We start from the raw sequence: 12,640 nt of genomic DNA, 5'->3' as shown, positions 1-12,640 counted from the left end.
TACGATTTTGTGAAACCTTTTTAAATAAAGATATAAAGTGTATCAAAGGAAGTAGGAAGTTGTTACGGAACCGCTGTTGTCGATCAAGACAGATTAGTGGTAGTGTGGAACCACTGTGCCAAGTAACCGGTTTGATGCTGGGCCAAACAATAAGGATGCTATGCCTCCCTGTTTTTCACCCTACGTGTAAATGGACCCTTAATATAGCCGGAACTCAGGTAGGATAAGATCAGACAGCATACAGACTGACGAGGACTGCACAGGAAAACAGAACAACAGCCAAGGCGTGGGATAGACAGACAGAACATATAGCAGAGCTCATTAGCCCAAAACACATGCAGGTGCATGTGAACAGAAAGAGGCCCTACAAGGCACAGAGAATTAGCTGGCACAGATTAACCCCTGCCCTACTTAACCTCTTGCCGCCACACTAACGCCAAAAGGCGTCAGGACCACGGTGCTCTCAGGTCTCAGTGACGCCTATTGACGTCATCTCGTGAGACCCGAGATTTCCCATGAAGTTAAACTACAGCCTGCCAGCGCTGATCATTCGCTGGCAGGCTGTAGATGTTTAAAAAATCGCATCAGAAAGGTATATTAGACGATGTTTTGTTAACAGCGTCTGATATACCTGCTATCTGGTCCTCTGGTGGTCCCTTTTGCTTGGATCGACCACCAGAGGACACAGGCAGCTCTGTAAGTAGCACCACACTACACTACACCCCCCCCCCCCTGTCACTTATTAACCCCTGATCACCCCATATAGACTCCCTGATCACCCCCCCCCCCCCCCCCCCCCCCTGTAAGGCTCCATTCAGACGTCTGTATGTGTTTCGCGGATCCGCAAAACACTGACACAGACATTTTGCGGATCCGCACATTGCCAGAACTATATAGAAAATTCCTTTTCTTGTCCGCAATTGCGGACAAGAATAGGACATGTTCTATATTTTTGCGGAACGGAAGTGCGGACCCGGAAGTGCAGATCCGCAATTCCGGATCCAAGCGGGACAAAGTCTGTCCCCATAGAAATGAATGGGTCCACAATTCAGTTCCACAAAATGCGGAGCAGAATTGCAAACGTGTGAATGGGGCCTAAGGGTCCCTTATCACCGCCAGTTACTTAGCTACTTGTTAGGTAGTTAGCGCCCAGCCCAGCTCATCGCAGTCACTGATTAGCGCCATCGCTGTCGCTAATCAGCACTAGTACTATATAGTATCTGTAAGTGATCAACACTGATCGCAATCAGATTTATATCAGTACATTAGGGTCACTTTAGGCTCTACAAAAAACGCAGTGTTCGCCCGATCAGGCCTGATCTTGTGCGCACACTTGCGTTCAGTCCGCCCCACCGCAGTGACAGAATTTTTTTTTTCTGATCACTGCAAAAACACTGTAAAATCGCTGCGGCGCTATAAAGATCACTTAAGAGCTTTTTCGATCTTTATTAGCGATCGCAGCTTTACTTCGTAAGCACTCCTATGTCCTTCCCCCTCTTTTTTTTTTTGCACATTTTTTGGCAGAGATTTTTTCATCCACATTGATCGATGCGAATGAAGAAATCTGTGCCGTTCATTTTTTTTTTTTCAGCCCAGAGGCTGAACGGAAAATAAATAAATCTCATTACCCATATGCTCAATATAAGGAGAATCGCAGAAACTCCTAATGCTGGCCATACATGTAATGATTGCGGAGACCATCAAATGCCAGGGCAGTACAAACATCCCAAAAATGACCCCATTTTGGAAAGAAGACACCCCAAGGTATTCGCTGAGGGGCATATTGAGTCCATGAAAGATTGAACTTTTTGTCACAAGTTAGCGGAAAGGGAGACTTTGTGAGAAAAAAACAACAAAAAAAATCAATTACCGCTAACTTGTGCCCCCCCAAAAATCTTCTATAAACTCGCCATGCCCCTCACGGAATACCTTGGGGTGTCTTCTTTCCAAAATGGGGTCACATGTGGGGTATTTATACTGCCCTGGCATTTTAGGGGCCCTAAAGCGTGAGAAATCCAAATGCCTAAAAATGCCCTCCTAAAAGGTACTCATTGGCCCCTTTGCGCATCTTGGCTGCAAAAAAGTGTCACACATGTGGTATCGCCATACTCAGAATAAAGTTTCCATTTCTGCTAACTTCTGGCAAAAAAAATTTTTTTCACAAGTTAGTGGAATATGAGACTTTGTAAAAAAAACTTGTGCCAAAAAAAAAAGAAAACTTCTATGAACTCGCCATGCCCCTTACGGAATACCTTGGGGTGTCTTCTTTCCAAAATGGGGTCACTTGTGGGGTATTTATACTGCCCTGGCATTTTAGGGGCACTAAAGCGTGAGAAGTAGTTTGGGATCCAAATGCGTAAAAATGCCCTGTGAAATCCTAAAGGTACTCATTGGAATTTGGGCCCCTTTGTGCACCTAGGCTGCAAAAAAGTGTCACACATGTGGTACCGCTGTACTCAGAAGAAGTAGGGCAATGTGTTTTGGGTTGTATTTTTACATATACCCATACTGTGTGTGAGAAATATTTCTGTAAATGACAACTTTTTAAAAATGTTTAAACAAAGTTGTCAATTTGCAGAGATATTTATCTCACCCAGCATGGGTATATGTAAAAATACACCCCAAAACACATTGCCCTACTTCTCCTGAGTACGGCGATACCACATGTGTGACACTTTTTTGCAGCCTAGGTGCGTAAAGGGGCTGAAAGTCCAACGAGTACCTTTAGGCTTTACAGGGTTGCTCACAATTTAGCCCCGCCCAAAATGCTAGAACAGTAAACACACCCCACAAATGACCCCATTTCGGAAAGTAGACACCCCAAGTTATTCCCTGAGGGGCATAGTGAGTCCGTGGGAGATTTTTATATTTTTTTGCCAGAAGTTAGCAGAAATGGAAACTTTATTTTTTTTTTTCTCAGAAAGTGTAATTTTCCGCTAACTTAAAAAAAAATTAAATCATACATGAACTCACCATGCCCCTCCGCGAATACTTTGGGGTGTCTTCTTTCTAAAATGGGATCATTTGGGGGGTATTTATACTATCCTGGCATTCTAGCACTTCAAGAAACATGACGGGTGCTCAGAAAGTCAGAGCTGCTTCAAAATGCGGAAATTCACATTTTTGTATCATAGTTTGTAAACGCCATAACTTTTGTGCAAACCAATAAATATACACTTATTGGATTTTTTTTTATCAAAGACATGTAGCACAATAAATTCTGACACAAACTTGTATAGAAATGTAATTATATTTGAACAATTGTACCAGAAAAAGTTAAAAATACACTTTTTTTTGAGAAAATTGCAGTCTATTTTGTTTAATATCAGAAAAACGATAAAATCTCAGCAGCAATTAAATACCACCAAAAGAAAGCTGTATCTGTGAGAAGAAAAGGAGGTAAAATTCATTTGGGTGCCAAGTTGCATGGCCGAGCAATAAACCGTTAAAGTTGTGAAGTGCCGATTTGTAAAAAAGGGCCTGGTCACTGGGGAGGTATAAACCTGTGGTCCTTAAGTGGTTAATAGAGAGTAGATGAAAACACAATCTTCATGTTCACAGCCACAAGCATCTGCAGCCAGTACGCACAACACTGCAATCAGCCACACGGCATACAATGGGAAACGGTGAGCAGATATCATAATAGAAGTATCTGGATAAAAAAAATAAAGATGTATATGTTTAATGGATGGTATTGTCTTACGTTTTTATCCATCTCCCATTTACTGCAGTGTTAAAAAAAAAAAGTGTTTCTGTACTTTTTTTTTTTGCAGGATAGAAAAGCATGTTATGGTACGCTATTCTGTCCTGCAAAAAAAATAATAGAAATGTAAACGGTCAAGTCACAAATGGAGTAAAAACTATGGACATGATGAACACCTGGCTTCATGCAGGCACAACTTGCTGTATACATAACTCTTCAAAAAGCTCCCCCTTGTGGCAGCAACAAGAAGTCATAACGTTCTTGTCTATGTGTGAAGGGAAGCAGACGATTTGTAGCAAGCTCTGTAACCTATTAAGGGATATAATAAATATGATCAACACATTAATTTATAATATTTTGATTTATTAAATAAATGATAGGTTAGCTATAAATATGATTTAACTGTGCATGCTGACAATCAAGAGGAAATTGCGTAGTCAAATGCAGGCGTTAATTAAAGAACCACTGCAGCTAATAAATTACATCTCATCCTTATTACTTGTAAATTTGTTGTTACTTGTGATAAATAAGAAACATGAGATGTAATGTATTATCTTTAGTGGTTTTGCTGTTTTGTTTTGGTAGGTTTGTTGATTTAATGCTTAATTATAGCTGGCTATTGGATAAGTTGGTGGTAAATATAGGTTTAACCAGATAAGTATTAGTTTAGTCAAGAGCTCAGTGCTCGGGTTTCCCCCCACATTAGAATATACAGATAGGTCAGAATTTAGGTTGTGAGCCCCAATTTAGAACAGGTAACTGATGTCAGTAATGGCAATTTTTGTGCCTTACTGTGCATTTTTTGTGCATTACTTCATTTTTTTCATAAATGAATGAAATAAATAGAAATGAAAACCTGCTAAAGTGGTAACACAATATAAATTAAACTTAGACATTGTAAGTTATTTGATGTAACCGATTTGTGCCCCAACCCTTCTCCAAACTGGGATCTGTAATACTTATATTAAATATATTGTTGATAAGGGTAGATGAGCTTATCATTGTCACTGCAAATCTATACAGATCTTAATAACCCTTTCTACCCCGGAGTTTTTTTCATTTTTGTGTTTTCGTTTTGTGCTCCCTGTCTTCCCAGAGGCATAACTTTTTTATTAAGTTGTACTTTCCAATGCAACAATTTAATATTGCCTATGATTTGGTGGGAAGCAGGAAAAACATTTCCAAGTGGAATTGGAAAAATAATTCCTCCACAGTTTTACGGGTTTTTTATTTACGACATTCAATGTGCGATAAAACTTATATGTATAGTTTCTCTTGTGTTTTGATACTGATAAAATAATAAAAACCTTGGGAAAAATCAGTTTTATTTTATCATCATCATATTCTGACCCCTATAATTTTTTGTAGTTATGTCTATGGAACTGTGTGGGGCTCATTTTTTGTGGGTCAATCTATACTTTCCGTTGAAACCATTCTGGGGTGTGTATGACTTTTTGATCACTTTTTATTTAAAGCGACCAAAAATAGTTATTTTGATGATTTTTTTCCGCTTTGCCATATGGGGGAAAATATTTTTTATATTATGGGCATTTTCGCAGGTGGCGATATCCATGGTGTATTTTATTTATTTTTTGTTTTTGTATTTTGAGCAAAGTGTGGTCTATATATATATATATATATATATATATATATATATATATATATATTTAATTAATATATATATATTTTTCAGGCAGAGAGTTGGGTCAACCCGGACCTGGTCAGGGTAAAATATAATGAGTCCTGATAATTGATGTACAAACTATTGCAAAGAACTGGGGGTAGTATGCAATTAGTGTACTGTGGGCTATATTGCTGAGCTGTTATATATTTAAATGCCGGTCTCGGCAAGTCGCTCAGGTGTAGGCTAATACAAATGCCGGAGGGATAAATAAAGTTGCCAGGGTATGCAATTGCAGACCAAATGGCAAGGTACTACTCGCATACAATTGAGGACTAATATCAGTGGCTACAGCATGAACGATCAGCCGCTGCCTATTGTCCTCGACCCTGGACCCAGACCCTTGGGATCAGGGCTTAATCTTCTTTTGACAAGCCCAGCCCTAAATATAGGTGTCGAGCTATGCTCGCTATTAGGCTAATAAAATGTATTAACAATAGACCCGTACAGGCTGACAAGGTGCCCCACATCCGGATCTGATTGCAAAATTCCCCACAGTCCGGCGCACCTCTTTGTGCTCATGTAAAGATAATTAAAACTTGGCAGTCAGGAAAAAAACGTCACAAACGACGCTTACCGACTAGCAACCTTGTAAGATCAATACAAAGTGAGAGAAAAAAATAAATAAAAAAAGAACAAAAGAAAAAGTGCCACTCTCCACACAACCAAAGGAGAAGAATTTGTGGTGGCCCAGTGAACATGTTTATCGGTAAATCGGGTGGAGTGGTAAATATCCCAAACAGATACAGTAATAGTGTTAGTAATAAAAAAAATACTTTGAGAGTGCCAAATGTTCAGATTAGAACCACAATATTAATGTAAATAGAATGTAAGACACATTCTTATTATTATTATGTATTATTATTGCTCCTGATGAACAGGATTTTATGCCTTCCCCGATCCTTGAAATAAACAGATTTGACAAAGAAGTTGCTGACCCGTGTGCTGATTGCCATCTCTATCGCACGACTGGAGCACTGACTTCAATCTCCACCACACTACAGACGATCCCGGACGTTTTTTTTTGGCCCAGGTGTCTTGAGTTTTATCCTGGTGGCAACCCCCAGCGAAGTGAGTTAACTGAAGTTTCACTTTGGATTAGTTTTTATCCTAGTATGTATTAGAGTATGTGTATTACATTCTATTTACAATAATATTGTGGTTCTAATGTGAACATTTGGCACTCTGAGCATTTTTTTTATTACTACCACTATTACTGTATCTGTTTTGGATATTTCGGGGATCCACCACTCCACCTGATTTACCGATAACCCTGTTCCCTGGGCCACCACAAATTCTTCTCCTTTAGTTGCGTGGAGAGTGACACTTTCTCTTTTGTTCCTTTTTTTATTTAAATTTTTTTTTATTATTTTTTTCCTCTCACTTTGTATTGTTCCATCTTACAAGCTTGCAAGTCGGTAAGAGTTGTTTGTGAGGTTTTTTTCCTGCCTGCCAAGTTTTAATTATCTTTACATGATCACCAAGTGTATAGCGCCACTTATACTATTTTCAGCTGCCTTCTCCACCACCCCGCAATCCTCTTTACCTCTTTTACTCTTCAAATTTCCTTTTGCTACCATCACCTTTGGCTCCTCTGGTTTAACACTACATCCGGGATTTTTTTGACCCAGGTAGCATTTGTTAACCTCCTCCTTTTTTCTTTTTTTACGGCACCTCTTTGTGCGTTAGGTCGAAAGTGCCAATGATGTGAAACTTCACATTATCTACATCATCCCGATTTTTGGGGTGCCAAAGATTTTCCCTGTTGCATGCTGGTAGACTTTCTTGAGGAATGATAGTGGATATCCTCGCTGTGAGAACCTCCTGTGGAGATCATCCGGAGTTTCTCCCTGCTCTCAGGTATTGACCTTTAGGAATTCATTTTTTAAGGGAATACGGATGTCCACTATCCCAAGCGAGTAATGTATTGGTAGCCGTTGGTTTTCTGTACATATTGGTTACCAATTTGCGTGATGGATCAATACCCACAGAAATATCCAGAAAGGTCAAACAAGTGTCACTGATCTCGCTGGTGAAAAATAGATCTAGATCATTGATGTTCAATGCTGAGACAAACTTGCTAAACATGATCTGCGTCCCCTTCCAGAGGATAAACACATCATCGATGTACCTCATCCATAATAAAATGTATGAGGTCTATCGTTCCATGGCTTCACTGAAGACCACTTCTCGTTCCCACCAACCCAGGTAGAGATTTGCAAAAGTGGGGTCACAAGGATCATTTCTTGTTGTGAGCCGAACCTTTAGTATCCTAATCTGTTGCAAACATTATGTCTCTGGTTGCGTTATTTAGGCTGCGGATTGTTCACTGTATTCTGTACTTGTACTGTATACGTGACTAGCGATGTATTTGAGGCGGGCACCAGCGTGTGTTTCTTACACTCGCTCACTGCGATTGGAGCGCCCGCTTTGCAAGCCCAGCCCAGGGGAGTGTGTCTATTTCCATTTAATGAGCCAGGCTTGGCGGACACATTACAGCCGCCACAGTGCCGGTTAGGCTCTATTGATGCACTCACGATATCAGTGGTGTACAGCTACCGTTAGTACAGACCTTGTCCAGTAACTCCTGATGAAATACCGGGTTTATCCCGGTTAATGAAACACATCGATTGGTGGGTCTGTATGGGTCTCTTAGTAATACATTTTATTAGCCTAATAGCGAGCATAGCTTGACCTCCGTACACCTATATTTAGGGCTGGGCTTGTCAAAAGAATATTAATATTAAGCCCTGATCCCAAGGGTCTGGGTCCAGGGTCGAGGACTGTAGGCAGCGGCTGATCGTTCATGCTGTAGCCGCTGATATTAGTCCTCAATTGTATGCGAGTAGTACCTTGCCATTTGGTCTGCAATTGCATACCCTGGCAACTTTATTTATCCCTCCGGCATTTGTATTCGCCTACACCTGAGCATTTTAGGCAAATGTAAATTCGGCATTGGTGTTTGGACTTGCGGAGAGCGGCATTTAAATATATAACCGCTCAGCAATATAGCCCACAGTACACTAATTGCATACTACCCCCAGGTCTTTGCAATAGTTTGTACATCAATTATCAGGACTCGGGTTTATAGGATTATGCTGTTTGGGGTGGCAACCAATAGGTATCTAGGTCATTATATTTTACCCTGGTCAGGTCCCGCTTGACCCAACCCTTTTGCCTGAATAGTCATTAAATGGATTTTTAATTGATAACAAAGGGATTTTCTCTCTGGAGCGGATGCCATCTTTAAAGAACCGACTGTACTAATACGGCGCTGGTCGGGAAAGGGTTAAACTGATGACGTCTACAATTTAGCAATTATTTTAATGATAATTTGTATTGTCCAAAATGGTGTCGTTATTGTATTAAGATAACAAATATATTTTATGCAAGCAAATCTAATCATCTGTATTGCAATCAATGAACATTTTGTACAGTCTGTTCCAGTCAATGTACGACCAAGCATGTTTATTTGAGGCAATGACATGAGAACAGCAGTGGTATTTTGTCCAACCCCACTACTGTGTATGAGACACTGCACTAGTGTTTCGATTTCTTAAGCCTCATGCAGACGTCCGTGGAACACGATCCGTGAGATACCGGACTGGCATTGCTGGAACGCACAGCATCATTGGTTGCCATGACGACGTGCGCTCCTGCAATGCCAGTCCGGTGTCTCACGGACCGTGTTCCACGGACGTCTGCATGAGGCTTTACACTGTTTTACTATATTGCATATGAATCCAGTTTCTCCTTCATGGGTTTGCTTGAAATACTGTATGTGCAGTTCTAACAGGCTTTTGCTTAACGAGGAGAACATTGCATTTCTTCGGTTTCTGTGGTTGTGACAATGTCTGATTGTTACAAAACCTAAATATGAAAATTCCAGACACCAGTAAAATATTGAGCATTTGCTAACTATAACTGTTTTATCCCACTTTTTATACCAGGTAAAATGTATTTTTATTTTTTTGTTTAGTTTTACAGGAGCAATAAATACAGAAATAAAAGAAAAGAAATCAGACATTCTAAATATCTTCTCTGTTGCATCTGGGCATCTATATGAACGCTTTTTAAGGTAAGAATGTAATTTCATAAAAAAATTCATGTATGCTTTCTCAGCATTCAATCTCTTTATTTTCATCGGTGCCAAGTCCTTAAAGGGGTTGTGTCACAAAACATATTCTACAGTTTTTTTTAAACCAGCATTGGGATCTGAATACTTTTGTAATTGCGTGTAATTAAAAATTCTATAAATTGTATCTGTATAGCGCCACCTGCTGTTTGTTCTTTTCCTTGTTTTTTGTCCGCACTGAGCTACAAGCTATGGCAGTTACAGTGCAATAGCTGCAGCAAAAAGGAAACATCCCTTGAGCTGCCAAGCTAAAGATACTCTAGCAGACCAAGTGGAACAATTAATGGTGAGATCTCTGGATCCATGTGAGGAACAGGGTTGGTTCTAGTTTTTTTAGAATTATTGTCATGTACTCTATGATGTATGATTTTCATTTTTTACAATCGTGACCTAACCCCTTTAATGTATAACTACCTTTAACGAATGACACCTATCCTCTATACACAGAGTAGGGGATAAGTGTCTGATTGGCATAGGTCTGACCACTGGGGCCCCTGCTAATCATGAAAATCAAGCCTCTCCTGTACTCTATCTCCTGCGGTCCCATAGAGTTAAATAGAGCAGACATGTGCAACTCCTGTGACCACATGGAAGCTTACTGCCTAACAACCTGATGAAGGGTTTCATTCCTGAAATGTTGCCAGTTGCCACTCCATGATTTTCACACTAATGCTTATTTTAAATATATTTTTTAAAGTTAAGCATAGGACTATATTTTGTCATCTACAAACCTGATTTGCAAACCCCTTCTTTGTCTATGTTGGAATGCTTAATGTTGGATTTGTGGTATAGCATCTAAGAAGTGCGACAAGAAACTGAAGGAAATCTCATCCACTGCTCCATTCAAACAGAGGGAACATTGGCCCCAGCATTTGGACCCCTACTGAACAGAAAAATGATCCCCTAGCCAATAAAAAGGGATATGTGTCATCCATGGAAACCATAGTGTTGCTGTAGATTTTCTTTTAATATTCAGAATACCAAAGAAACACATATGTTGGAGCATACAGTAGCATGCAAAAGTTTGGACACCCTGGTCAAAATTACTGTTACTGTGAACAGTAAAGCAAGTTGAAGATGAAATGATCTCCAAAAAGCATAAAGTTGAAGACAACACATTCCCTTTGTATTTCAAAAAAGAACTGCTGCCAAAAATGTATTCTCTGACCTGTTAGAAAGGTACATGATGTCATCTGTAGTGAATGTAACTTTCTTACCAGTGTCCGTATTTGTGAGTTATAACCTCCCTTCTGCTTCTCAGCTGTGTCATGTGACCGGCAATCAGACTTTCCAAATACACAGCATCTTATGTGTGGACAGGAAGCCAGTTTCTCTATGTATTCCTATGGGAGCCTCAGTGTCTGTCTCATAGGAATAAATAGAGATGTAACTGACTTCCTGTCCTGTGTCAGTTGGAGATAAGAGAGTTGGTCACAAGACATCACGTTCTAGCAGTTCAGAGAATAAACATCTTTCCGGGAGTTCTACTTTAAGCAAAAGCAACTTTTTTCTTTCATCTTTTGACATTTTCAAAATAACAAAAAAGGAAAATAATCCAAAGCAACCCTGCATGTCTAGTACCTAGTAGCATCTCCTTTGGCAAGTATCACAGCTGGTAAACACTTTTTTTTTAAGTGTTTCAGTTTCATCCCATCTTTCTTGCAGCCTTCTTCTAGTTCTGTGAGATTCCTGGGCCGTCTTGAATACACTAGTCTTTTGAGGTCTATCTACTGATTTTCAATGATCAGATTAGAGGACTGTGTGAGAGCCATGGTAAAACCTTTAGCTTGCTCCTTTTGATGTAGTATATTGTGGATTTTGAGGTTTGTTTAGGATGATTATCCATTTGTAAAAGCCATACTCTTGTCAACTTCAGCTTTTTTACAATTGGTATTTTGTTTGCTTCCAGAATTTGCTGGAATTTCATTGAATCCATTATTCTCACTACCCATGAAATGTTTCCCATGCATTGGCTGCAATGCAAACCCAAAGCATGATTGATCCACTCCCATGCTTAATGGTTGGAGAGGTGTACTTTTCATGAAATTAAACCGTCAGTTTTCCCAATGAAGTGCTCTGATTGGTTAGTCTGCAGAGACTAACCAATCAGAGTGCTTGCCGTCAAGGGACCACTATAATTGGTCCCTTGCCGGCTTCCCCAGTGTCTCAGCTCTCCAGGAGAGCGTAGCCCCTGGGGCTGTGACACTTTATAGTGTCACAGTCCGGTAAGCAAATTGAACTTGACTGTACGTCCAAATGCAGAAAGTCACTTGGTATTTGGTCGTACAGTTACGTCCAAATGCGTGAAAGGATTAACTGAATGTCCACAAGGCAATTCACTGTGCAGTGATACTAATTAGGCTACTTTCACACTTGCGTTCGTGGTTCCGCTTGTGAGTTCCGTTTGAAGGCTCTCACAAGCGGCCCTGAACGCATCCGTCCAGCCCTAATGCAGTCTGAATGGATGCGGATCCGCTCAGAATGCCTCAGTCTGGCACCGTTTGTCCTCCGCTCCGCTCAGCAGGCGGACACCCGAACGCTGCTTTCAGCGTTCGGATGTCCGCCAGGCCGTGCGGAGGCAAACACATCCGTCCAGACTTACAATGTAAGTCAATGGGGACGGATCCGTTTGAAGTTGACACAATATGGCTCAATTTTCAAACGGATCCGTCCCCCATTGACTTTCAATGTAAAGTCAAAACGGATCCGTTTGAACTTTTTATTTTTTTTGTTCATGGTAATGCAAACGGATCCGTTCTGAATGGATCTAAGCGTTTGCATTATAGGTGCGGATCCGTCTGTGCAGATACCAGACGGATCCGCTCCGAACGCAAGTGTGAAAGTAGCCTTACACCCTAAAATTGTTGACTTTAAATATGAGAGAAACAATCACCAGACCTACAAGACAGAGAGGGTAGGAGACCGGAGCATAACAACTCCATAAGGGCCATGGTTGGAAATTCCTATCCCAATTTCAACTAGTGCAGCTCTTGATCACTAAAGATGGCCATATGCATTATATTTTTGTCAGCTGAACCTAATGAGAACCACTGGTTCGGCCAACACACTAATGTGTATGGGGAGCTCCAGGGAGATAAGCCACTTCCAGAACTGTTAGAGT

General features: G+C 40.5%; 1 protein-coding gene across 3 annotated transcripts in view; it reads left to right on the top strand.

Moving 5' to 3' along the window:
* Positions 1-12,640, top strand: part of UGGT2 (UDP-glucose glycoprotein glucosyltransferase 2) — a 421,287-nt gene that overhangs the window by 358,644 nt on the left and 50,003 nt on the right. For all 3 annotated transcript variants that reach the window (XM_044284938.1, XM_044284937.1, XM_044284939.1), the window contains exon 32: positions 9,364-9,462. In XM_044284938.1, the coding sequence (XP_044140873.1) occupies positions 9,364-9,462 (99 nt within the window). The remainder of the gene's footprint in view (positions 1-9,363; positions 9,463-12,640) is intronic.

This window comes from Bufo gargarizans, chromosome 3 (genome assembly GCF_014858855.1).
Source record: "Bufo gargarizans isolate SCDJY-AF-19 chromosome 3, ASM1485885v1, whole genome shotgun sequence".
Classification (NCBI taxonomy): domain Eukaryota; kingdom Metazoa; phylum Chordata; class Amphibia; order Anura; family Bufonidae; genus Bufo; species Bufo gargarizans.
The sequence above is the reverse complement of the archived record's forward strand: the minus strand, read 5'-3'. Positions and strand labels throughout refer to the sequence as shown.